The 26,057-nt window shown below is 46.8% G+C and overlaps 1 protein-coding gene across 1 annotated transcript in view; it reads left to right on the top strand.

Moving 5' to 3' along the window:
• GALNT17 (polypeptide N-acetylgalactosaminyltransferase 17) overlaps positions 1-26,057 on the top strand; it is a 223,481-nt gene that overhangs the window by 180,629 nt on the left and 16,795 nt on the right. The window contains exon 7 of the mRNA XM_059829352.1: positions 25,688-25,873. Coding sequence (XP_059685335.1) covers positions 25,688-25,873 — 186 coding nt within the window. The remainder of the gene's footprint in view (positions 1-25,687; positions 25,874-26,057) is intronic.

Raw genomic sequence — 26,057 nt, 5'->3', positions numbered from 1 at the left:
CAAGAAGCCCTATTAAATCAAGCTGTGTACAGCGCCTTCATAAAATTGAACAACAGAAGTTAATCTTTTCCCTTTCATCTCTGTTCCTGTGTTGCTTCTAAGCAATAGCTTTGTAGGTTTTCGCCCTTTTTAGCATGCCAAGCATTTCCCCCATCTCTTTATCTTCTTTTTTTCCTTCATGTCCTTATCCTTCTTCGTGAGACAGCCTCATCTGCAGGGACCACTGTGCTGCAGACGCAGAACAGCTAGTCTGAGGAGTTTTAAGAAAATAGTTATCTGAAGATTAAGCGGAGATGGCAAGCAGCCGGCTCTGGTTTTATCTGCTTTTGCTCCTTGTTAATTGCCATTGGAGAGAAAAAGGGGGTTTATGTTTCCGGTGATGGGGAGCTGATAACTTGTTTAATCGTACAATCTCACTCGTTCCAGTCTCATGACTCACATTGGAAAGGAAACAAATGTGTCTAAAAGATCATACGAGATAGCTGCCGAACAGCTTCTTCCTTTGGGCCAAGCTTCTCTCCCTCATCCCCAGGATACAATGAAGCCAAAGACGCAGGTTGTCACGCCAGCCCCGGGCGCTGCAGTCCATAAGCTGTGGGTGTGGGTCAGGCATCCTCCGAGCTGATTCCGTGCTGGCTCTTTTCGTCTGCAGAGCAGCCCCGTGCAGGGTGAAGACACGTCAGTCCCCGTTCGTGCACCCACCGCCTTTGCCAGGGAGGGGACAGGAGGTTCCCGGCAGGGGCATGATTTTGCCCCACGCTGGCTCTTGCAATGATATAGATTAATTTTGGAAGCAGACTTTAGACTTGAAGCCTTTCTGGCTGGCCCCAGGGTGTGAGCGGAGCTGTGTGTCGGCGGTCGATGCTTTGGGAACGTGTCGGGTGGGTTGCGCACATGCGGACTGTTTTTACAGCAAGGTGCAGGACGCGTTTGCTCTCCTTTTCCCTCTGCTTTGGAGGTACACTGTCGAAAGAAGGATATGGGGACGCTTGCTGCACACAGGTCTTTTCTCCTCCTTCTCTGCTGCTGATAGAAATTCCTGCTGGAAGGAGCTGAGGAATTTCTTCCCCCTCTTGTAGCCATTTGCACTTAATTATTTTTATGAAGAAGTAGTAATGATTTGCAGATGGCAGCAGAAGAACCCTCCAAGAATGTGTCTTTCATTTTGGCTATGTCTTTTTACCGTGGTTTGAAGCCAGTAGATTTAAGAGTCGGAATGAAATCACATGAGGCCGAGCAGAGACTGCCAGTCGTGGCCTGCCCGGCTCCAGATTTTCAATTCCTCCTTCGCTTTGGTGGGCTCTTGTCACAGGAAAGTCTCAGGAAGTGCCCAGCCTGCCCCTGAGTTTGCCCTTCTCAGCTGCAGACCTCAGCAAAGGGACTTCAGTGGGGTGGTGCCCAAGGGAAACCACCCACTAATGTGAATCATGGATTAACAGTTTGTCCCTTACAATTTGGGGTTCATTATTCTGGTTTTTTAATGCACTGTTTATCCCAGTTCCTACCAGTTCTTGCAATCCTCAAGTGAGTCACCGCTTCAGTTTATCAAAGACGTTTGCTTCCAGTGTTAGCCTGCATGTTTCCTGCTGTTTTATAGATTTGATTTTATTTTGTTGCGTGGATGAGCTCAGAAACCCATAATCGTTTGGTCAGCAGTGGCCATGACAGTGTGAATCGCATCGCGACTGTATTTGTGTGGTGTTTGGCTTTATTCCTGTAATTACTGTAGGCATAATAACACGTGTATAACACAGCTCTTGGGCTGCAGGCGCTCAACAGCATTTGCAGCTCAATTCCTCGGTCTTAGGGCAAGCGGAAGTCTCTTCCATGGCACAGTGACACTGCAAGTGGGATTTGTTGCAGTGAAAGAGAGTTGAGTAGAAACTAGGTATTTAGTCCTGATTAGCCTAACTAGCGCTGGAGGGGAGCTGGGTCCTCCTGCGGGTGCAATTCATCCTCCGACGGTGCCTGTCCCTCTCCGTCAACTGCAGGGGAAGCCCGGGTGACCGGCAGGGATGAGGTGCCTGTCTTACGAGCAGCTAATGGGAAACCAAAATGAGCCTTGCTTAAAATTTAGTCCAATAAATCACTGCTGTTGGAAGCAATTTGCAAAGAGGAGGTGTGGTTGCGGGGAGGAGGAGAGAGGCGTAGGCTGGGTGGGGTCCCCAGCGAGGGTGCTGCTGCAGCGGCATGTGCTCCCACCTGCATCCCGGGAGAGCGTGGTACGGATGTGGTCCTGCAGGGGACGGGCTGCACATCCTCGGCTGTGGCAGCATCCACCCTGCAGAGGTGAAGGCCTTTTTTTTTTTTTTAAGCTAATCCCTTTATTCTGCTTAATAAGGACCTAATAACAGCTTGAGCTTCTTTCTGGTGACTAAATATTTTAGTCCTTATTCAATGTCTGGTGAGGTTCGTAGGAATTTTTTATTGATCTTGATGGGCATTGCCTTAGGCCTAAAATATTCTGCTCCATCCAGACACACGTAGAAGTGCACTGGTCTCTGGAGAGCCAAGAGCGTGGGGATGCCAACCCCAACCAAAGCTCTTCCTAACTAATCCCACTTGTGGATGAGCTGTATAACATCCATCTCGCCTATCTTGGAATGTCTTTCCGTGTCTGAGCCCCACGTCTGGGCTATCTCTGCAGATCGGAGGGAGACAAGTGCCTTTTGAGGGATGATTCATCCCACCCTGACGTCGGTGGGTAAAGCTCTTCGTGGCGGTGCCTCTCTTTCTGCGTGGGTTTGGGAAAAAAGTAGGTGATGAGCTTGGGTTAGAGATCTTGCTATTAAAAGCCTGGGAGGGGAAGAGATGCTCCCTGCTAAAATCTTTTTTTTCCTGCTTTACTTTAATGCAAAACCAAATGTAGGATGAAAGACTGGAGCTAAATAAGAATAGCATAGGCTGGCCTTGAATTTCAGGAAGGATCTGCTACCAGTGGGACACCACATGCAAGTAGGCTGGTCGGCTCGGTGACTGCTTCAGACTTTGCACAGCCGTGACTGCAGGGTTAAGGCTCCTGGTTTAGGCTGTTAACTCGAATCCAGCACTAGATTAAAGCTGTCACGGCAGTCATGGCCCTTGCCGCAGCCGTGATTGAGTGGGATGTGCCTTTGCTTCGCAGCTGCGGCACTTTATAGCTCGTGTATGGAGATAATCTGTCCGTGGGTCCTGTGCTGACTTGAGCAGAGGGGCAGGCGGCGGTGCCGTCTTCAGCCATCCCCTCCCAATTGCTGCCAAACCTCCCCTACGTCCTGATCTTCCAGCTCGGGAAGATGAACGGTGGTGTTCTCGCCGATGCCAAAAAAAAAAAAGAAAAAGAAAAGAAGTGCTATGAACTGGTTATGAAAGTATTTGACTTGTCAAAAGCTTTTCAATGCTTTCTTTCCAGAGCAGGAAGGGAAAAGCAGTAAAAGAATGGTTTTCAGCTTTCTTTTCCTTTTTTGGTGTGTGAAAACTTTGGGTTTTGGTTTTCATTTAGAAAATGCAAAAAGGGAAACACTCCCAGCGTGAAAATGAAATACAGCAATAGGCTTTGGTCAAGGCAAAGCGCTTTCAAGAAGAACAGCAACTACAATACCGTTGTCCTAAGTAATTGTTACTGCCTTTTGGAAGGAGTTAAATACTGCTTAATTGTTGATCCAGAGATAGTGTGGGGTGCGACCCCTGACAACGCATAAATTAATTGCCACCTTTAAACCGTACATTTGTTTAACAGCTGCTATTAGTTAATGTTAAGAGATTTTACAGATCTGGGATTAAAACCAAGTCCCTCTGCCATCATCACAAGATGCCATTGGCAGCATCAAGGCTTCGGCTGCGCTTTGTGCAGCATGTGTGTGACCCGGTAATATATGATCTTAACACAGATGAGATGAAATCCTGTCTCTCTCCTCCGTGTATGGAGCTTAAGGGAAATAAAAAGCAGCTGGTGTTAGACTGGTGTGCCACCGACACTGCTGGCTAAGGGGTTAATTGCTGGCACACGGGTTCGGTGAGGAGCGTCCGTAAATTAACACTGTGTGCGGATTCTCCCAGTGCTCCCAGTAAATCAGTGCAATGGCAGGTCAAACCTGAGACGCTCCATGAGAGCAGGATCTGTGTTTCTGCTCTGGTGCCCTTATCTGGGACTGGTGAGAATGAAAAGGAATTTCCAAACTGCGGTATTTTTCACGGAAACGGAGTTCCTGGGACCCGGCAAGCCCGCCCCGGCTGGGCTGTGGCTCCTCGATGCGGTTTCTGCTGTGGACCTCTGTGCTTGCCCCATTCTTGCTGAAGCCAGGCTGGCCTTGGACTCCTGGCCAGCACAGAACCCAGCGCAAGGCTGGAGTTTAGGCAACGGGCACCTTCAGCAAAGTTTTCTTACAGCAGAATGGTGCTGGAGAACTAGAGAGCGCGTTGGTCTCCGGGAAAGCTGAGTCATCCCTGGTGAAGGCATCTATCTCAAAAGTAATTATACCGAGATGAAAACAGTCAGTGACAAGCTCTGTACCAGCAGTTTGAGTTCAGATTCTCATTTCATGCCGCAGAAGAATGAGTAATTCTAAATAGCTCTAAAGACGTTTAAAAGCACCCAAACCATGACAGACAGAATATAGCAAATGAGAACAAGGTAAGTTATTATATGCTTTGTGAGCACGTACAAAGCCCTATTATCGCTGGTACACTGATACACACGTTATCACTCCGTGTGTGTATCTGTAATGTGCTTCTCTGGTGCGGGGCAGGGTTGGTGACACCAAGCCTGATCTTTTCTTTCCCCGCAGTGCTGAAGGCGTAGGCAGCCTTGTCAACTCTGAGCTGGGTCAGGTAGTGATGAAAATAGATGTGCAGCTGCTCCGTCGTGGTGCTTTTAGCAAGGAACTGCTTATTCAAAAATACGGGGGAACCATTTGATGACGGAAGGAGAGTCTTGCTCTCTACCCTCAGACAGAAAACTAAAAATACATAGAAATGCCAAGAAGGCGGGAGGAGAACCCCAACCTTTCCCCATCTGGGCTATCCACGGCAATAAGGAAGATGCGAGCACCCCGGCAGCCTTTTTCTCTGCTTCCAGCGTGACGTGCGTAACTGTGCTTAACGGTGTGCTAGACCTCGCGCGTTTGCAGCGCAGATCAATGAGCAGCTTCTAGTTAAACTAACGAAGCAGAGCTGAGAGGCACTTCTCAGAGCCCGAGCTCTCCCCCCGCCTTGGAGGAGCAGATCCTTTTGCACCTGAATGCATCTTTTTAATTAAAAAACCCAAAGTTTTACCGTTGTTTTCCGATTGAAATCTCAGCCCGGGTAGATAACGATGGCATTGGCACCTTCCAAGCGAACCGCTGCCGAGTTCGGCATGTGGGACCGTGCTTAAGGCTGCTTTAAAGCCTATCGAAGTGGATGGAAGCGTTTCCATTTTCCTTTAGGGACTTGGCTCACGCTTTACAAGTGTAATTTGAAGTGGAGCCAGAACGTGGCCCAGGCTTCATTTCAGAGGGAATTTGGTTGAAGGCTTTTCATTGCTTTAAGGTCTGCAGTGACTTTAAGGCTGCCTGGTGACTTACAGGTAAAAATAAAATAAAATAAAATACCTTAACATGCTGGTATGACTTGCAAAAGCATGCACAGCATTGGAGCAGCGCTTCTTCTGCATGACCTTGCTAGAGCAGAGGGACACGGAAAAGGCAACCTCGGCTCAGCCTCCCAGGCGGCAGCAATGGGCATTTTTTCCTGCAGGTGGGTCAGAAAAATTTGTTGACAGCAATTTGGGAGCAATCAAGGTGGGATCTTCTGATATTATGCATTGTTTCCTTCTCTTGTGGGTTTGCGTGTTTACAGAGAACTGCTATATTTGTCATTTTAGACTCATACCAAACCCAGGAATGCTGATGAATTAGGCACTAATAACAATTGGTCTTGAAATCTAAACAAATGACTGAGAAGTGAGTCATAATGTCATCATGACCTGAAGACACAGCGCTGTTCATTGTCTCTTTTCTCCTGCGTTGTTCACTTTATACATTCCAGTTTCCAAAACTCATTATTTCTGTTTGGGTTTTGAAATGCGTTTCAAAAAAGCCTGAAAAGTTTCCAGAACTGAAGTTAACAAATGCCCTAGTTGATGAGAATGTTTTGTTTTGCTAAATCTGCAATTTTGCTCCATTCACAGCTTTCATTTTTATTATAGTTTATTACATATTTTGAACTTAATGCAAAACCAAAAATACACACACTCTCCATTCTGATGAGCTCTAAATGGGGCTTGACCCATTATCGTAGAGACAGAACAAGAGGAAATGGCCTCAAGTTGCGCCATAGGCTGGATGTTAGGAAAAATGTCTTTCCTGAGAGAGTGGTGAAGCATTGGAACAGGGTGCCCAGGGAGATGGTGGAGTCACCATCCCTGGAGGGGTTCAAGGAACGTGTGGATGTGGCATTGTGGGACGTGGCTTGATGGGCATGGTGGGGTTGGGGTGATGGTTGGACTCGATGATCTTACAGGTCTTTTCCAACCTTAGTGATTCTGTGATTCTGTGATCTTGAAATGGTACATTTCCTTTTTAGTGGAATTTCAGTGAACTCACCACATTCCACATTTTTAAAGAAAAAGTTTTTTGATGCTTTTGACTCATCTCTGTTTTCAGACATGGCCAGACCTTTAGATACTGAATTCACAGCACATGCTTGTAAGGTACGTTTGTGTGAGAACAGAGCAGGGCACTTCACATCCGTGTCCTTTGTATTCGTGGTGCAGTAAAGTCTCCCAGAGCGAAACGTAGTGCACGCGTGTCGTAGAGCTGTTCTTAAAAACGTGTCCTGTGCTGCTGCTCTGGGTTTTGTAGCCTCTGTCATGCATTTGAAAGGAATAAAATACAAGTAGCTGCTTCAGCAGAAAAGTTATTAGTGCTGGTGCGCCCTTGAACAGCAAGCCTCGTATTTGGAGGCAAAAGCTGAAATGAGACATTTTCCATTTTATGATTTTGTCTGTGGAGAAAGTCCTTTTAATCTCAATTTAATGAAAGCTGGCTCAAGATGTGTGAGTGACTGTGAGTACTGGGAAGAGACAGGAGTAAAGCTTGAAGTGGGCTTCAAAGCAAGATGAATCTCTTCTTTAGACAAGGTGGAATTTGGATCGTGGCTGGCTAACCACCATACACTTACTTGTTTATAAGTACGTGATACTTCGTTTAGATAAATGGCTTGGGAAGTACTTCATATACATGGTGGCAAATGTGGCAGAATAAATTAGCTCAGTGACTTGAGATCAGGAGCACCCATCTTTTTCAGTCTCCCAGACCAAAATAACTGAGAACAGTCTGGCCTCGTTAATTGTTCACTGTTAATGGGTGATGTCTTTCATCCTTATGCACTCCTGCTAAATGACAGGGATTGCTTTTTCCGCAGCACAGTCTTTTTCCAGATACAGCATTTTGAATATGTTGGTGAGAGTGCTGATATAAAAGCACCCACCCATCCCACCTGGGCATCAGCAGGCTCTTCTGGGACTTGCTCTTGTCCTTCATCGGTGCCTTGCGAAAGTCCATGAGCCACCAGAAGGCCTTACACAAAAGATCCCATTGCCCTTCCCATCCCTGCTGTGCCAGCGTGTTGTAATAGGTGACAATATATTAGGTCAGCTGAGAGAGGGAATAGGAATGTCCCCTCCATGGACCAGGGCCATCTCAGAAGCTGTGGTGCCCTCGCCTGAACGAGGTGTATATCTAAGCACATGTGTACCAGAAACTTGGCCAGGTGGGTGGACGACATCATGAAGAACGTTAAACTTGGTGATTTTTGAGGGCAGAGTATCTGATAGCAAAACTATTTTGTCCCCACAAGGTGGGATGATTGATACAGGCTGTTAGTTTCCGATTGTGGAAGCCTGCCTCATTGTCCCCTTGCTGGGAGCTGTCATGAGTACTTGAGAAGCAGCAGTGCTTTTGCTGGGTTTCTGTCCTGGTCCGAGACAAAGCACTTGTTGCCTCTGGGTGTTGATGCCACCAGTCCTGTAGATGTATCGCATGCAGCCCAGCCTGGGAAGTCGTCTTCTGCTGAATTGCTTCATTGTAGAGGCAGAGCATGGCCAAACACAACAGGACTGCCCTGTGATGGTACAGGTGATGCTGTACCATCCCAGCTGCACACACACCATGTGGGCTCCTGTTTGTCCATTTTCTCCCCTACATCCTTCATCTGGAAACTCCCACTCTTCATCTTCTTCCCATGAAACCACACTGCCCACAGTTTCTCAGCTGCTCTCTGGAGACAGCTGACGTGGAGGAGCTGTTGTAGCACTGAGTGAAACCCTCTTGTATGAGAGCTGCTTATATGAAAGAAATTCAGGCTCTTCCCTGGACTTTTTGCTCTCTGGCTGTAACTGAGGGACGGGAGAGCAATTCGCCTCCTACGCAGCCTGGCTTCCTTCCCTGCCTGCTCCACTTAGCCCTCCCCAATCTTGGAGCTGCTGGGAAGGAGAAGGGATGGAGGAAGCAGCTTTCCCACAGGGCACTGAGTCTACAGCACAGATGTGTAATAAAATGAAAAGATGGTCTTCTGTTCAGGAAATTGCAGCAAAGCTGCTCTGACCTGCTGTAACAAGGCTGCTGAGAAGGAGCAAAGCCCCCAAAGTCAGCCTGTGCTCAGCAATCCAGAGCTTTGCTGCTTACCGTAGAGGCCAAGGAAAAAAGAGGAAATGTTTTTAGAGAGATCAGCCTTTCTTCATGAGATGGCATGTGCTACTCCAGTCAAAGGATAACAAGTATGGTTTTTAATAAAAAAAAATCCCTTCTTTGTTGGTGCCAGCTCAAACTGAGCACAGGCAGTCTCACATGGCCGAGGAGGACAACAACCCTATATACTAGGGTAATCTTGAATCCCATAGAGCCCCATCACATTACATGCCATCAGAGCCCTCTTCTGGCAATGGCCTGAAGTAAATGAGTTGGCAAGAGATGCGACATAAAAGCACAGATTGTGTTGTTCAAGATGTATCATGGTCATGACATGCAAGAGCCCTGGCCTGGCTTTTGCAGACGCTTAGAAACAGTGAGCTGCTCTCCCCATGGCTGCTGGTGGAAAAAAATACAAAATTAAATCTGCAGAGGGTTATTGAACATAAAGACTTCACCTCTTTCTCAGGGAGTCCTTAAGCCACAGATTGCCTGAAGCTGGAAAGGACCTCGGGGCAGGTGTCACCATGTGCTTGCCCTGTCCTTCATTCTCATCCATGGATACCAACCCATGGTTGCATTGGAGAGGCCAGTCTTGGTGTGGGTACAAGGCCAGCTTGTTGTTGTAATCTCTACACAGCACAGACAAGGCGTGTGTCCGTGCAGAGCACAGTGCGGGAGATGTGATTTTACCACTGGGGAGGCATTGTTGGGCTCTGCACCTCTGGGGCCGTGGGAGCATGCAGTCATGGGACACTCCAGTTGATAAGGATGCCTGGAGTCAATCAAAAAGGAAAAGGGAGAAAAAGTGCAGTCAGACTGCATGACCCAGCGGTTGCTCTCGGTCTGTCTCATCAGATGTGCATGATACTCCTCGTGCTGCCTTCAGCCTTTTGCAGGATGCCCAGCGCTGGCTTGGTGACTGCCCGGCGCTCTGGGCATTCGTAACGCTTCTGAGATGGCCACAGCCAGAGCGGTGCAGACTATGAGGGAATGGGTGGGAATGCACGTGGGAGGTGGATGCCACCACATGGGGTAGCCTGAAGCGCAGCCCAATTCTGGCAGACTTTGAAAATAGCAATTTTGACTTAAAGACGAATTTCTACAGTGAGAGTCTGGTTTGTGTGCTGTTGCAGGCTTTGGCTGAAAAACTAGAAATATTCTCCCTGGAAATGTCTGATTAGAATATAATCACCATTTTCATACTTCTTGGTGCTTTTTGAGGCTCTCAGTTACACGGAATGGTAATTGGTTTATTCGTGTTAGAATAAATATCTGAGTATGTGTGTTCTTAATATGTATACATATAAATAAATGAAAACATTAATTGTTTTTATCAACATGCTTCATTGGGAAAAAAAATTCCTTATGAGCTCTTTTTATGGCTCTGTAATAGCTATTCGTGTGACAATCTGTCTGAAACCAGCATTATGGGATTGTATCACTTCCACTGCAGTTATTTCTAATTGGCAAATCAAGGACAAGAGGAGTCAGGGAAGAATAGATAAGGACTGTGCTCCTGTTATTAAAATGCAATCTCAAAATTGGCCTGTGCTGAGTGAAATGTAGTGCCACTAACCAGGCTTGCAGTACCTTTTGCAGGGATGGAGGGCATCATTATTCTACAGAGGCTTTCTTTTTTTTGAGGAGTAAATTAATTAGTGATTTTCAAAAGGGGCGTAAGATGAAAATAGAAACAAATGGATATTAGGCGGTCTTAAACAATGGCTATGCATTTGGGGACTTAGAATTGAAATCCTTAAAATCTGTGAAGTATTTAGTGGGACTTTTATACATAACAGGACAAGGGAAAGTACATAAGTGTGATAACCGCAGTAGTATCAAATGAATAAACAGTATCTTATCAGATTGAGCACATAAAATTGTTACTGTATGTTTTTACCACTATCTCTATTCTGCACATTTTGTGCAAAATACACAATATTAGTTCCTAAACTTTGTAAATAAATCAATGAACTGAGTCTATGACTCGTTCAGAGGTGTTTTGGTTTGCTTTGAGCCAAAGACTTCAGATGAAGCTCCTGCAGCTAAGCTGTAGAGCATTTTGGGAAATGACTGTTCCCACCAACTTCGAGCATGGTTTAATTCACTTGAGAAATTTGACTGTTCAGAAAAACAGTGCTTTGCTTGCACATCGGAATTCCTTAAGGTTTATCCTTTGACACTTGGCAATATGCCTGCGTTGCCCAACTCTCTTCTCCCAGTGCCATGTTCACACGTTCCTTGAACCCCTCCAGGGATGGTGGCTCCACCACCTCCCTGGGCAGCCTCTTCCAGTGCTTCACCACTCTCTCAGGAAAGACATTTTTCCTAATATCCAGCCTGAACCTCCCCTGGCGCAACTTGAGGCCATTTCCTCTTGTCCTATCACTTGTCACTTGGGAGAAGTGACCCCAGCCACAGTTCAGGTCCTTGTGTGCTATTTGCTAAATGGACAAAAAGGAATATATACCCTGATCCATCTCACCTGTGTTTAGCTGTCTAGTCTAACAGAATCACATGATGGATGGTCCCATCTCCTCCATGCTCTAAGGAACCCAGAAAACATCTCAGAACAGCTTTTCAGTCTGTTTCCTCTGTACACTGGCTGTTCAGGAATTATTTTACAATGTCTGTGAAGAGGGTAGGAAAAAAACTTCTTATATGCTGTACAGTAAACTAACTTGGAGAAGTTTCTGAAGGGATCTTCTCCTCAACTGGAAAATTTCACAGGTCTCGGACATTAAAAATGTCTAAAAAACACCATAGTAGACATTTAAGTTTAAAATATCCGTAAAAGTCCTACTGTACAAAATCATTCCTTATATTCCAGTGTCTTGAACGGGCCTCAGCTGAGGTTAGACCGCCATGGCACTAGGAGCAATCCGCATGTGTTGTGACAGCTTCTCTCCTCATGAGATTGTATCTCAGTTAGACTACACGAGTTGTAAAAGGAGGGAATAAAGGTAGGCAGCAGAGAAATAACTGTCAAGGTGCTCAGTGGAAGAACCAAGGCAGTATTTCACACTTTCTCTACCCTAGCCCAGTGGCATCCTCACTGGGACCGCCAAACATCTGTCTTAAGCATCTCCGCACAGGAATTGTAGAATAATTCAGGCTGGCAGGGACTTTTGGAGGGCTGTAGTCCACTTCCAGCTCAAAGCTGGCCGAGCTTCAGAGTTGGATCGGCTTTCCCAGGAACTTGCCCAGTCAAGGATAGAGAACAGAGGCTTCACAACCTCTCGTGATCCCAGTGCTGGATGCTCTTGTTGTGCATCCTGGCTGTGAGCTGAGCATAGGGAAGGCATATTTTCCTGTTCACAGTAATATAAATCGTTTGAAATCGAAATAGTTACAGTACCAGGGCTCGCTGTAAGGTGCACGTAGGAGGGAGGACTGCAGCCCTGGGGTGCTCGCAGCCGCGCACCCAGCCAGCTGCACGGTAGGAGCAGAGGGGCTATGGCTCTCTTACCCACCCCTCTGCTCCCCAAGATACTTCTTGGACTACATACTATGTACGTCTGCAGGGGAAAAATCAGGAATTTGGGTTATTTCAGGTTTTTCATAAGCACAAACAAATGCCTGAACACCAAAGTGGTTGTGCGTCTGTGTGTTTTATCTTTTATATAAAGCTCCCGCATGGACCCATCAAGTGCAGCCTTACATATGATTGATTTACAGCAATTTTGTGTGTCTAGCTTAACTTCAGCCAGCATTCAGGGCAGTGGCCAGACACCGTGCCAGCATGGAGACCCACCTCGCTGTCTATTCTGGGAAAGATGATCAAAAGGACATCCTGATATAGCCGCTTGTGCCGCCTCTTCTGCAGCACGGCAGCCAGGTAATGCCAGAGTCACCTGGGGACAGCGCAGAGCTAACGCTTCATTTGGGTCCTGCTGCCATTCAGTTGCACTGAAGAGGTGCGATATAACGAGCACAACAGCCAGCCGGCGTTTGCTTCATGAAAAATCATTAGTTGTGATGCTCTGCAAAGCAGTGTCCATGCTGTGACCAGACCCCAAGGTAGGCAGAAAGAAATGAAGGAGGTGCTTTATGGCTGGGCTTTGGGGAACAGGGGAGCATTGAAACGTGCTCCTCGGGAATGGAGTGCCAGCTGTAACAAGCTGATGGAGTCTGCAAGCAGCAGAGGTAGGATTTCAAAACCACTTTGATCTCTGCCCTGGTAGTTTGGTGCCGCAGATCAAAGGAGCAACTTGCAATGTGGGTTATAAGAGGACTTAATGTGAAGCAAGATGCTTTCTGGGCAGCCATGAAGGACACCTTCCTACTGTAGCGGTGGGAAACATGAGCATGACTGATGCCCAGTTGGGTGTAGGCAGAGGTGGATGTCGCTGGGCTGGGGAAGGGTTACTGCTGCTCTTCTGGACGCTAATGTCATCTCAGATCTCCTAACAGAGCTGCGACCAAAGGTGCTCTTGTTCCAGTGGGTTGGGTCACCCTAACAAGCGCAACAGTAAGTATGTTCTGCCTTTGTTGGGTTTCGTTGAATTAGGTTTAGGGAGGGCTCATGCAAGCAGCTTTGCCAGCAGATCTGGAGTATTTTCTTCAGGGACCCTGTGATTCTTTAATTGTTATCAGTAATCCAAACATGTAAGTTCACTGTAGATAAGGAAAAGCATTAATTGACCAAGATACATTTGCCTTTTTCATGCCACCAACACAAGGCCCCTTGTAATGTGGAGTATGTAACACCGGGGCATGCAGATGTGTCCACCACAGCCCTCATCCAAACCGTGTGAATCCCTTCTGCATTTGACACAAAGCTATGGCTGTTGCTGGTTAGAGAGAGAGGCTGAAATCCTGGCTTGGGGAAAGACAACGGGAGTTGTGCTGCTGATCTCAGGGAGGACAGGACTTAATACCCAAACAAGGCTTTGATCAAGATTAGATTGTACAGGAGCAGTGTTAATACTATTATTAATAAAAATAGGAATGCTGCTCTGTTTTTAAACAGTGCTGTGTATAACAGGAGGAAGAAAACCATTTTGCATCAGACACATTTTTGCTTCCATCCCTTCCAAATCTGTCCCCGCTCACTGCACAGCCTCGGTCCTCTTGGCTGTTGCTTTTGTGCGCTAGTTGAAGGCTTGAATTTCTGGCTGCTGCAAGCAAGTTCAAGCCCTCTGAAGTCAGTGGCCATGCACCCAAAGTATGCCTACATCAAGGAAATGCTGTGGTCTTTATTAAACCAACATCTAACGGTGAGTACGAGCCCTGGCCGCTTGCTCTGGAAAGTTTTGAAGATGAGACTCCAGATGGACGGCCACCAAGGTAATTAAATGGTCTTGGAGTGTTTCATGGATACATCAAGCAGCTGCGCCACAGTTATCACCCTAAATGCTGCCCCCAAAGACAGGGCTTCCAAATTTAAAATCACAGCTCCAGCTCAGCGGCTGTTCTGTCCCGACGAGCAATGTTTCAGGAGTTGGCCAGACTTGAAGGAGTGGTGTTCAACAGATGATGGTGCCTGGCATGTTGAGAGGAGCGGCTGTTAATAGGTTATTAATCTGAGAGAGTCTTTGCACAATGCTTTACCTGCACATGGAGCAGAATTTTAACATCGGTTTTTAGCGGAGGTTGAAGGCTGTCTGTGACAATCAGGTATCAGTGGTTTTGCTGATGATAGATTCAGAGCCACAGCAATTGCTCAGGCTTTAAACTTTCACACTTGTTCTGAGTTGCAAAGTATTCATTATTTCAAAGTAAGAGATGGCTCTGCTGAAGAGGAGATTTTAACGCTGCCAGAGAAAATAAGCAGATGGCAGAGTGAATGGCAGAAATATGACAGGGCTGCCCTGGTCTCTAACCGTCTGGTCTGGACCTTAGTTTAACATTTCAAACCTGCACGCACTAAGTCCGTCTGTAGCAGACTTGATGCTGGGAGGGGGAGTGTGTTGGGCAGTAGCACGTGGCAGCCCGCAGACGAGGCTGACTTACCTCCGTAAAATGGGCAGATACTTTTTCCCCTCTAAAACGAGGCGCAGACGACAGCTAGGTTCCAGCTTCCGCCTGCCCTGCCTGAGCTGCCCACAGGTCATTGCTAAAGTGACAGTCAGGTGTCGGTGGCAACGCGGCATCGCTCTTGGTTTTGGCAGAACCAAGAAAAGAGGTTTTGCGCTGGCTCCCTCCAACTCTTCTAGACATCAGTTCTGAGCATTTCCTCCTGTCTAACCCACAATCAACTAAAACAGAGCAATAAAATTCAGAATGGAGCATTTTTCAAAGGAACGTACCTACCTACGGTTCGGACACATCCAGCTCCCTCTGCCTCGGTGGCGGCTGGGGGGCAGAGCAGGGTCCCTGCACGGGGGACGGGCAGGACCCTTTGAAGACCCTCCTGGGAAGAACGAAATCTAAAACAAAGGGAGAGAGCCTTAGATAAACCTGACGGGTTGTCTCAACGCTCGTGTTCAGAATCCTTGCCAAGCATAATGAATGAGAAAGACTGTGGCAAAAACATCGGAGAGCTTAGGAAACGGTGTCAGTCTGGCTTTGAGCACTGAGAAGGCATAAAATACCTCATGTGTGTACGTGGCTGTAGGTACTCATAGGCATTCACACCAAACAATAGACGCACACAGGCACTGCATGCGTTTCCTCCCCCTATGTTTGCGTGCTCTAGTTTTAAACTCATTGGCTGCTCTTTTTGTTGAGTTACTTGAGCAGTTTTCTGCAGAGATAGGCTGAGTCACATTCAATCGTATCCACCTACGAACATCTATGGAGGAGCTCGGCTTCCTTCCAGCACCTTCCTCGTTAGCATCTGATGAGAGGGTATCTATAATTACAGATCACAAAAGCCGCAGTCGTGATGTGCTGGAGTTAAGAGGACTGGCAAGAGCTCGGTGGAGCCGGGGTGCTGTCAGCTCAGGAGCTGCTCTATCATGTGTCTGCCTCTCTCTGCATAAATAATTCTGTTTCAGAACTGGCTCTTATGGTTAAAATGCTACATGGCACCTTCCCCCCTCCTCCTGCCTCTCCCCATGTGGAATCATGTTAGTCCGAAGAACAGTCTGCGGATAATTTTCTCTAAAGGCTTTTTTGCATGAAAAATAGATCAAAATTCTGTTGAACTATTTATGCTATTTTATTTTTACAGCTTTGACAGAAATGGTAATAGGAAAATGAGATCAAGATGCTTTTGGTACATTACTGGCAATAAAGATTAAAAAAAAAGAGCAACCTCCAAGTAGTTCAGGGTCAAATCCTGCAGGTAATTTCTGTGCTACGAGCGTATAAAGCCCTGTGTGTTCTTCTCCTTCTGAAAGGGCTTACAGGTATGTATGTTGATGCTATTTTTAAGGCATTTGTCTTTTACGAGTCTGTAATAATCTCTGTGTTATACTATTACAACATAATCAGGTCCTTGTCATGCTGCCAAGGCTGATCAGATAACATCAGTGTACTGAGGAATTTTAGTGCTAAACTTATTAGGAGAGACCCAGATTTAGACCACGATAGTTACAAACCACTTCAGCACATAACTGGAGCTTTGTGCTCCGCAGGAATGCGGGACTCAGCCATACGGGAGCTGGGGCTACAGATTTTGGCTCCAGCTCCAGCCAAGGCTGGGGCTTCAGGTGTGAGAGCATCTCTCCAGTTTCACCAAGCATTTGCAAGATGTGGATTTAAAAATATTCTGTTCCTCTTTTCGGTTAAAATAACTTCTGGAAGCGCTAAACTGACACAGCTACAGTCGCTCTGGTTGCTATAGTTTAGTTTTGCAGCAATTAAAGTATCAGTCCCGATGCGCTAAGAAGCAAAATGCTTCCTTTCAGCAGTATTGCCGAGCCAAGAGGATGCGGACGCTTGTCATTGCAGGTAATCCTCCCCGTGATGTGCTTTGTGATGGGAGTCTTTTAAATGTAGCTTCCCACCAAGCACATTCTTATGTATCTTACCTGGTGATAAAGTCAAATCAATACCTGTTGTAGCCGGGATTGATGCACTATTCAGAACAGGTTGTGTTGCATTTGTTGGAGAAGCACAGCATAAATTTTTCATTGGAAAAGCCTCCAGTTTGAGCAAACACAATTGCGCTGTGTATGTATCATTCTCCTTGAACTGTGGCAGTGCAGAGAAATCACTGCTTTGCATTGATGTGAAGCTTGCTTTATTCTAACATCTCCAATATGTCAAATGTTAAGCTATTTATGTTCCTTGCTGAGTTAAGAGGATGAAAACTGTGGCTGTTACCCGGTGTTGCTATAGGTTAGGATTTGTGGAGTCAATTGAGCACCGGAGTTCCACTCTTATTTGGCATTTTTAAGTGGCCATTATAAAAGGAGTGAATTTAATAGTCTCAACAGGAAAGCTAGGACATTAGGACCCTGGACAACCTGGACATTTCTGTTACTGGTCTGGCACAACATAGACAGGAACCTGTCCAAAGTGGTATCATCCCTGAAGATAAAATGTGAGAGAAGCAATGATGAAAAAGAAAAAGGATTTATTGTTTTAAATGTAGTATTACCCTCTCTTCCCACTTCCATTCTCTGCTTGAATGGACATGGTCTGAGATGGTCAGGTGAGGACATGTCCATTCAAAAATCATATTTTAAGGAAATGGCACGTGAATACCACACCTGATCTGGCTGCTTGGCCCTGATCCTCTCGGAAAGGATTTCCATGGCCTCATAAGAGAGAAAACAAATCTACAGGTTTAGGAACAAAATTCCTTTTCCCATTTCAGCTGCAGGATGCCAAGTCTCTTTTGCTGCTTCGTAGAGGTTTCCAAGATAATTTATTAGTTGTTCAGGATGAAGTTGTGTTGAGACTTCCAATAAGAGGAGGGTCTCTGTTGGGTCCGTCAGTGCAGACGTTGTCCCTACCCGCATGCTGTTGCCTTCCGAGAGCGATGTACCATAGAGTTTGTCCCTCCTCGTGCTGAGAAATGCTTCACCATCGGGCTGGTCCGGTTGTTTGTCTTGGCTGTAGATACAGCACTGTACCTTTGCTGGATCTGTAGCAAAATGGCCTCAAAGGTGGTAACATTCACTGCTTGTGTATAAATTCTCACTCCACCAGTCCTCCCTTGATGTGATCTGTGAAAATCCGCATATCCAAATTAAAAGGCAGTCCTCTTCAAGGAGTGCTGGTGTCCACCTGCAGAGAATATAAATACTATATTTCACTGCGGTGGAAGTAAAAAGTTCCCAAAGAGAGCTGATTTTCCTTCTTTTTTTTTCCCCCTCTGTATGTGGTTTCTTAACTCACCTTCATGTAATTCAGCTTAACATTTCTACTGCAGTTCTTGCTGTGATTGTTATATGAGATAGTGGCGCTCACAATAGCTTGAAGAAGCACTTCAATGATGATGTAGGATATAACATATCTATAAAAATATATCTAAAAATATCAAATATTATCCAGCTTGCTGTGTGTGACAGGTATGCAACTTCTGATTGTCGCCCATAAACAGCCATCAGCTACCGGTGTGGAGGTGCTTATTTCCCAAAATTTGGATTTAAAAGGCTCGCTGTGGTGTGGGTCTCTCACCGCTGTGTTACAAGGACCTTGTGCCGGGGGAATAAAGGTATTACAGCAAAGTTATACTTGTAAGTACCAAACCACAAGGCTTTCTAGAGGAAGTAAGGCCAACACACCACCTTTGCTCTGTGTTGAGGATGCTTAAATAACAGGCAGGTACTGCATTACCTCTCTTCAAGAGGGATTTTAAGTGTAAGGGGTGGTTGCTCCAAAAATGGGGTGTGTTTACTTCTCCTTGCACAAGCTGTTGCTGTGGGACTCCTCCACCCCACTGCCTGGGGGTGAGGAGTTTGGCTTGGGCTGCCCTGCCCCATGTCGGCATCGCCTGCTCGAGTCTCGTCCCCGCCGTCGCTTTGGGCGCGAGGATTTACAGAGGTTTTGGAGAGCGACTTCTCCATCCCATTCCTGACCCCTTTGCTGCTCCGGCATCTCGGGGACCAGGATGTGGCAGCGGGAGCTTGGCCCTGGGTATATCCTCCCATGATGTCCTGCGGGGACATGGGACGGAGCACGGCCAAAACGGGAACAGAAAGGACAGAAACAGCTTCAGATACGTAGCTGGAAATGTATCTGTAAAAGTGTTGTTTCTTCTGACAAAAGGAATAATTTGGAGAGATACCGTCTCTCAGAACTATGCAAGGGAGCATGTGGAGAAATGATTATTTTTTGCTGTTGCTCAATTTTACTATTTAGGTCTTTGTTCTGATATATTCCTTATTATTTTAGCTGCCCTGAGTAATTGTGTTTTTTCCTTAACTTAGGAAGTTACATTTAAAAGAAAGGAGGGGGGGGTGTGAAGATAAGGCAAAGCTGTTAAATGGGAAATCGATTGCTAATTAAGGCACGGTTTTGCTAATCACCTTAGAAATGAAGTTATCAGCTGAAAAAGCCTGGAGTTTGTGTAATGAAAGTTAGGAGCGAGGTTTTTTCCCCCTGTTTCCTTCTGTCACAACACATTCAGAGATTAAAAGTTTACCTCGCAGACTCATCTTGACACCATTAGACATGATGTCTCTTTGCATTAACTGCAGGCGGGCTCGAGCTGTTCTAAGATATATTTCAGTCTGAATAGTTAAAATTTGGCAAAGTTATAAGCAAGTAAAGTCAGGATCCTTTAATGGGAGCTGTCAGTGTTCATCGTGGATGTCATGCCGCGCTGCAGCTAGAACGCCGCGTCCAGGACCCAAGGTAGTCACTGTCCCTTCTTATTTTTTTAAATTATTATTATTATTATTATTAATGATATCCCAGGGATGAGGAGGAAGCACAGCGTTATATAAGGCAGCAGCCCGGGGCAGCCATAGTATGGTTTGTCATCTGGAGATGCTGATGGACGTGAGGAGAAGGTGCAGTGCTGGGACAGGGCACCGTCCTGGCACTCGGTGGGCTGGAAAGGGGCAAGGGACCAAGCCCCAGTTTTGCTTCTCATCTTGCAGAAGTCATTCTCTCTTTTCCTGATGTCAGCTTTCTTTGTGCAAAAAACAGATGGTGAGCCTGAATTCCCTTGCAGCCGCGTGAAGAAAAGCGGGATGTACGAGTTATTCTGCCATCCCAGGGGAAGTAGCCGCTGCGTCGGTATTTTCTGATGAAAATATTCTCCTTAAGTTAATAATTTTATCTTCTGCTTCCCTGCCAGTGGGCTCCATGGCACAGTAAGGTCTGGTTGCAAAAGGCTAAGAAGGGAGAAAAGGTTTTCTTAATATATATGCATGAAACCTCTGTTTTCAAAGTTAATTTTTTCCCCTGTTCTGTTGCTAGAGCTGCGGCCGTGCCTTCCCCTGTGTGTGTCCTTGGCCACTCAGTGGGTGCTGGGTGGACTGCAACGCTGCATATGGGCACCTGTGCCCAAGGGAGGGAGCCCTGGGGGGGACCTGCTCCATGGGGTAAGCAGAGGGAGACAGCACTTGGTGGAGGCAGCAGCTCTGACCTGCTGGAGAGGATGGAAAAGGTTGGAAAAGACCTGTAAGATCATCAAGTCCAACCATCAACCCAACCCCACCATGCCCACTAAACCATGTCCCGCAGTGCCACATCCACACGTTCCTTGAACCCCTCCAGGGATGGTGACTCCACCACCTCCCTGGGCAGCCTCTTCCAGTGCTTCACCACTCTCTCAGGAAGGACATTTTTCCTAATATCCAGCCTGAACCTCCCCTGGCACAACTTGAGGCCATTTCCTCTTGTCCTATCCCTTGTCACTTGGGAGAAGAGACCAACACCCACCTCCCCTCAACCCCCTTTCAGGCAGTTGTAGAGAGCGATGAGGTCTCCCCTCAGCCTCCTCTTCTCCAGACTGAACAACCCCAGCTCCCTCAGCCGCTCCTCATCAGACTTGTGCTCCAGAGCCCTCACCAGCTCCGTCGCCCTTCTCTGGACACGCTCCAGCACCTCAATGTCCTTCTTCTAGTGAGGGGCCCAAAACTGAACACAAGATTCGAGGTGTGGCCTCACCACTGCTGAGTACAGGGGCACGATCACCTCCCCACTCTTGCTGGCCACACCACCCCTGACACAGGCCAGGATGCCGCCAGCCCTCCTGGCCACCCGGGCATCCAAACACATCTTCTGTGTTGCTCCCTCCAAGCAAACCAGACCTTTAAAGCATTAATAGCACCGGCACTGCCAACCTCAAGGCATCAGCTTGGCCCACCACTCCAACACGTATTTCTAGCTCTGCTCCGCTGGGGAGCGCAGACGATGTCCCAAGTCCAGGATGGGCTTTCGGCACCCTCGTGGGTGGTGGATCTCCTCTGGGTCACCCTTTTCTGACTGTCTGGCTTCTTTGACGTTAGGCAGATTGCTTTTGTTTAAATAACACTTCTTGGGAATAATTACTGGCTCTGGCAGACAGGAGCAAAGCAAATTGATAGCTGCAGTATATTTTTGAGGGCAAAGGGGATCACGGACAGTAATTGTTCTTAACTGCATAAAACTTGGAAAATTGTTTCTGCAGCTGCTGCAATGAGCTGGTGAAGCGAAATTGGGATTTTCTCGCTGTCTCTATTACATGCACAAAGGACCATCGGTTCCCTGTGTTTTGTGAGCAGTCTTCCATTCCCTTCCAAGGAGTGCAGTGACCGCAGGGGACGTGCACTTCCTCCGGCAACACCAGGCTGTCTCCTCCCGCAGCTTGCTCGCAGGCCCATCTCACAGGCCTGGTCGCTGTTGTTTTCCAGGACGCTCCCAAATGCTACGTTTACTCATGTCCTAGCTGTCATTAGGAATGACGTATAGAGTGCTCCACAGGAGCAAGGTAAAAACAACTCTTTGATTTTGCAAATGGAGGCCTGAAGGCGGATGGCAGAGGAGATGCTGATGTCTTGGCTGGGAGGTGGAGGAATATGTTGCTATTGAGCATTGCTGAGTACTTGCACGCCCGCACTAACAGGCAGGTCCACGTGCCCAAGAGAGGTGCCTGGACCACCCTTGAAGCCCTGCTGCCGTATTGCATCATGCCGAATCTGCCCGCTGGTTTGGGTTATCCCCAGTGCAGGTCACTGAGATGCCGGCTGTTTCACGAAAGCTTTCGCATGCCCATGACACCTTCGTGCTTCTGGAGGGTGATTAGAAAGCAAAGCTGGGTCGTCCCATTTCTGGGGCAAGGTGATGCTAACCAAAGTTTGCCTCCCACACGTGCAAACTCTTCTAGAAAGTAAGTGGCCAATGCCATTTCAGCTGTACTCCGACATTTCACTGCTTGAGAGGAATCGCTGCTTTTCCATGCTGAATTCTTACGACAGTCACATTTTGCTTGGAAAATAATTGCAGGTGTATTACCCACCAGCTCTCTGTAAAACACATCAAAGATCTCTCGGTGATGGATTTGTTTTCTGTTTGTTTCTCTGGGATTTCTTCACTAGAATTTAGTGTTAACTGGTTATTTACAAATCCAAGCATCTTTCTGTATGTTCGATTACTCCTGTGTGTAGACTGATGGAGAATTTATTGAGTCACCGTCATTTACTGAGGGGAATGCTTCTATTTTTAATTCTTTGCCTCTTTACGGGTGGATGAATGGCAAGCTAATAGCCATGTTGAAATTTGAATGTCAGAAAATAAGGGAGAAACTTGAGACTTGCTTGTCACATTTAACTTGCTGTGTTACATACTCTGTCTTGAGTCTTTAAACATGCCTTTACATGCCATCCATGGATATTTTATAAAACAAAATTATCGTGATTTCATCCTTTGTAGGAAGCAATATAAAAGACTCTGCCTTGTTAAATAGGCTAAACATGAATTAATTTGATAATACCTTAACTTCTCTGATTGCTCTTAATGTTGTGCTGTCTCTTGAGTACCCATCTACTAAGAGTAAATTCCTCAAGGAATTAGCAGAAACAACATGCTGGACTGATTGTCCTGTTCATGCTGTTAGTTCCAGTAAACAGAGTCTCTTCAGGGATTGTAGGTTTATTTGCTATGAACATGAAAAATCTACTTATTAGGAAGGTAACCTATTTGTTAAAGGTCTTTGGTGGGACAAACAGCTGCTCAGTAGGGACATAAATCAAGGTTCCCCAAGAACCTTCTGCCCTCAGGGTCTGAGTGCTGCTGGAGCGGAGTTGCTGTGGGCTGGGACTTTAGTGCCAGTGAACTCAGCAGAGGCGACTGCCTCTGTGCGTGTGTGCACGACTGCGCATGGCCTTTGCCTGTGGCACGTGGACACAAGTGGCCGAGATGCGTCCGGGCGTCAGCGAGGGGATGACTTCCAGGCTCTCTGGGAGGATGGAGAGGCTGCTGAGAACTTTTGGTTGTGGTGTCTAGCACCTCATCTCATGTTGGTGCTAAGAGAGCAAAGTCTGGGGCCTTCCTCAGGGCCGTTCACTGCTCCACAGTTGTGGTTATTGCAAGGATAAAGCATCACACTGAGCTTCTAGGGCAAAGACACCGCAATGCTTTGTGGCCTTGGAGGGCGTCTCCTGGATTGCAGTCCCTCTGCTGTCACCTGTGGACTTGTTCACGTGTGGTTTTGGATGTCAGCAGGAACAGAAGGTCCTTGCCAGGTCGTGTGGGAGCAAGCACCGTCTTCCTGGGGCCATGGGTTACCCCTCTGTACACTGAGGACAGCGATGCCAGGCGTGACTTGGCCGTTTCCCATGTAATAGTTCTCCTTGCTCCCCTTGTTACCAGCAGAAATGTTCATAAATTGTAAAAAGTTAGATTTTTTAATTTATAATGACAATTTAGGCTTTATTTAGGAGATAGAAGTATGGTCTTTCCTTGCATAAGTGCCTTTTTTGAATTAAATTTGTATTTATTTCTCTGGAACTGGTTTGTGGATACATATATAACCAATACCCTTTGCACAGTGCCCAACACTCTTTCTGTCTCAGGTTATTACAATATGTGCATTTCAAGATAATTTGTACAGATTTTCCAGAAATCTAGGAAAGCTGTGTAGCATAAACCCATGTGAATTACTTAACTAAAGCACGGAAAGACAATATTGCACCTTTACTGCCAGAGGCAAGCTTGCTGAAAAATAACATTTTAATTACGTCACGGTTTTTACATTTTTAAAATAATTATTCTAATCTCAAATCAGGACAAAACCTAACAAATCCCCAAAGCTACAAAACCAGGTGGTGCTGGGGATCTTCCAGGACTGGCAGCTTTATTCAGTATTGTGATTGAACCCAGCAGCTTTGGGAGCACTCGAGTTGGAGCTCGCTGCTCCTATTTCACTGAGACGTTGAGAAACTCAAGAATTGAGCAGGCAAGAAACACACGTGGTTTCTGTCAAACTATTGCCTTGGGAATATTCCTTTAAAAATATGTATTTTTTTCTTTAGCGCTACCTTGCTCACTTCTTATTTGCTTTGCCAGCATGTGGCCGGTTGCCAAGCTTCGAGCAGACCTCGTGGGCTTTGTTGGCCGGGGGTGAGCCTGGTTGCGGCTGGGTAGGAGGGACGGGCATGCCCCTCGTCTCAGAGATCAACTCTGAATTCACTCTGGAGGCGTGAAATTGTATTTAAAAGTGTTCAGAAAGGTCAAATGGCAGAAGGGGAATAAGGCAGGATTTTTTTTGCTACATGTTTATGCACCAGCTAATAAATGGGGCTCTGATTTTTTGATGTGTGCTCCTATATTCTGCAGCAATCCAAGCAAGAGCAGCATGAGTAGCAGGATTCCCCCAAGGGAAGACGTCTCCCTGCTGTCCTGTGCCTTACTCGTGTCGCCTGGGCTTGGGAGGTGCCCGTGCCCTGCGTCGGGTGCACTAAAACAACCACTTAAAGATTGAGGAGCGGCTGAGGGAGGTGGGGTTGTTCAGTCTGGAGAAGAGGAGGCTGAGAGGAGACCTTATCACTCTCTACAACCACCTGAAAGGGGGTTGTGGTGAGGTGGGTGTTGGTCTCTTCTCCCAAGTGACAAGCGACAGGACAAGAGGAAACGGCCTCAAGTTGCTCCAGGGGAGGTTCAGGCTGGATATTAGGAAAAATGTCTTTACTGAGAGAGAGTGGTGAAGCACTGGAAGAGGCTGCCCAGGGAGGTGGTGGAGTCACCATCCCTGGAGGGGTTCAAGGAACGTGTGGACATGGCACTGCAGGACATGGTTTAGTGGGCATGGTGGGGTTGGGTTGGTGGTTGGACTCGATGATCTTGTACGTCTCTTCCAACCTTAATGATTTTGTGATTCTGTGCGATTCTGTGAAAAGGGCAGCTGGTAGAGCCAGGAGGCTCCTTGTGCTGCCGGGAGAGGCATTGAGCAGGGTCAGTAAAATTCAGGGAACGCAGATGGGGTAAAAGGTGGTGAGCCTGGAAGAGATCCCAGAAACGATGGGTGTTATAACAACTGTGCAAAATGATAATGTAGAGCAGACTGCAAAGTAGGCGAAACTGGGATTATTAGGCCTGTTTGGCCTATGTGTTTGTAACGATTATCCGGTGCCTGGCGTCTTGGATACGCATCTTTAATTTAAGATAAATAACTCTTTGGTGGAGACCAACAGGGAGGGAAGAACGCAGGTATGGCAAGTCTTTCTGCAAATTCCCTTTCCGTGGGATAAAAAGAAGATCTCAAAAGATTTTATTAACTTGTAAACTGTGATTTAAGGGGATTTTAAACAGCATGTGAAAGAAAAATAATGAACAAATGTTTCCAAATGGGAGAAATCTGTCCCTGCCATATGTTTCACTGAGTCATCCCTTCTGCAGGAGGAGATCTTGCAATTGTTTCAACTATTCCAGTCGCTAATCCTTTTTAGTTAGTAGCAACATCTCTGTAAACTCAGCACCCAGTCCTACAATGCATTAATACCACGTGCTGGATGTAGACCTGTTCCCTCTAAAGTCGACACGTGTTTTGCTCTGGGCACAGGTTAAATTCTCCCTGCGTGTCTCACCATTGAGCAAAGGCCAAACCTGGCCATAGGTTTCCACTTGCCAGCTAGATGATGTGATGCTCTACGCTCACCAGGGTATTATAGAAAACTCAAACCCATCACTTCTTTCTCTTTAAATTATACATGGACCCTTTGCATCACGGCAGAGCCCTGTGCTGACAGTGTTGTGCGGTTGCGTTGCAGGTGTGGCTGTGCGGCGGCAGTATGGAGGTCCTGCCCTGCTCCAGGGTGGCTCACATCGAGCGCAAGAAGAAGCCCTACAACAACAACATCGGTTTCTACACCAAGCGCAATGCCCTGCGTGTGGCCGAGGTGTGGATGGATGACTACAAATCGCACGTCTACATTGCGTGGAACCTGCCACTGGAGGTACGGCCATTGCACCTTATCCTAAGTCTTCACTTTATTGGTTAAAAACTTGAATTATAGAGCATTTACTGCCCCCAGGTGAAGGAGAGCCTTATATACCCTGGGTCACATCCCCTGTGGAAGGCAGCAGCGGTCCCTCAGCTTTGACAAAGATGCTGCAAAACCTGCAGACTTTGGAGGAATT

Source organism: Gavia stellata, chromosome 25 (genome assembly GCF_030936135.1).
Source record: "Gavia stellata isolate bGavSte3 chromosome 25, bGavSte3.hap2, whole genome shotgun sequence".
In the NCBI taxonomy this organism is placed as follows: domain Eukaryota; kingdom Metazoa; phylum Chordata; class Aves; order Gaviiformes; family Gaviidae; genus Gavia; species Gavia stellata.
This window is presented reverse-complemented; position numbering and strand designations above follow the sequence as displayed.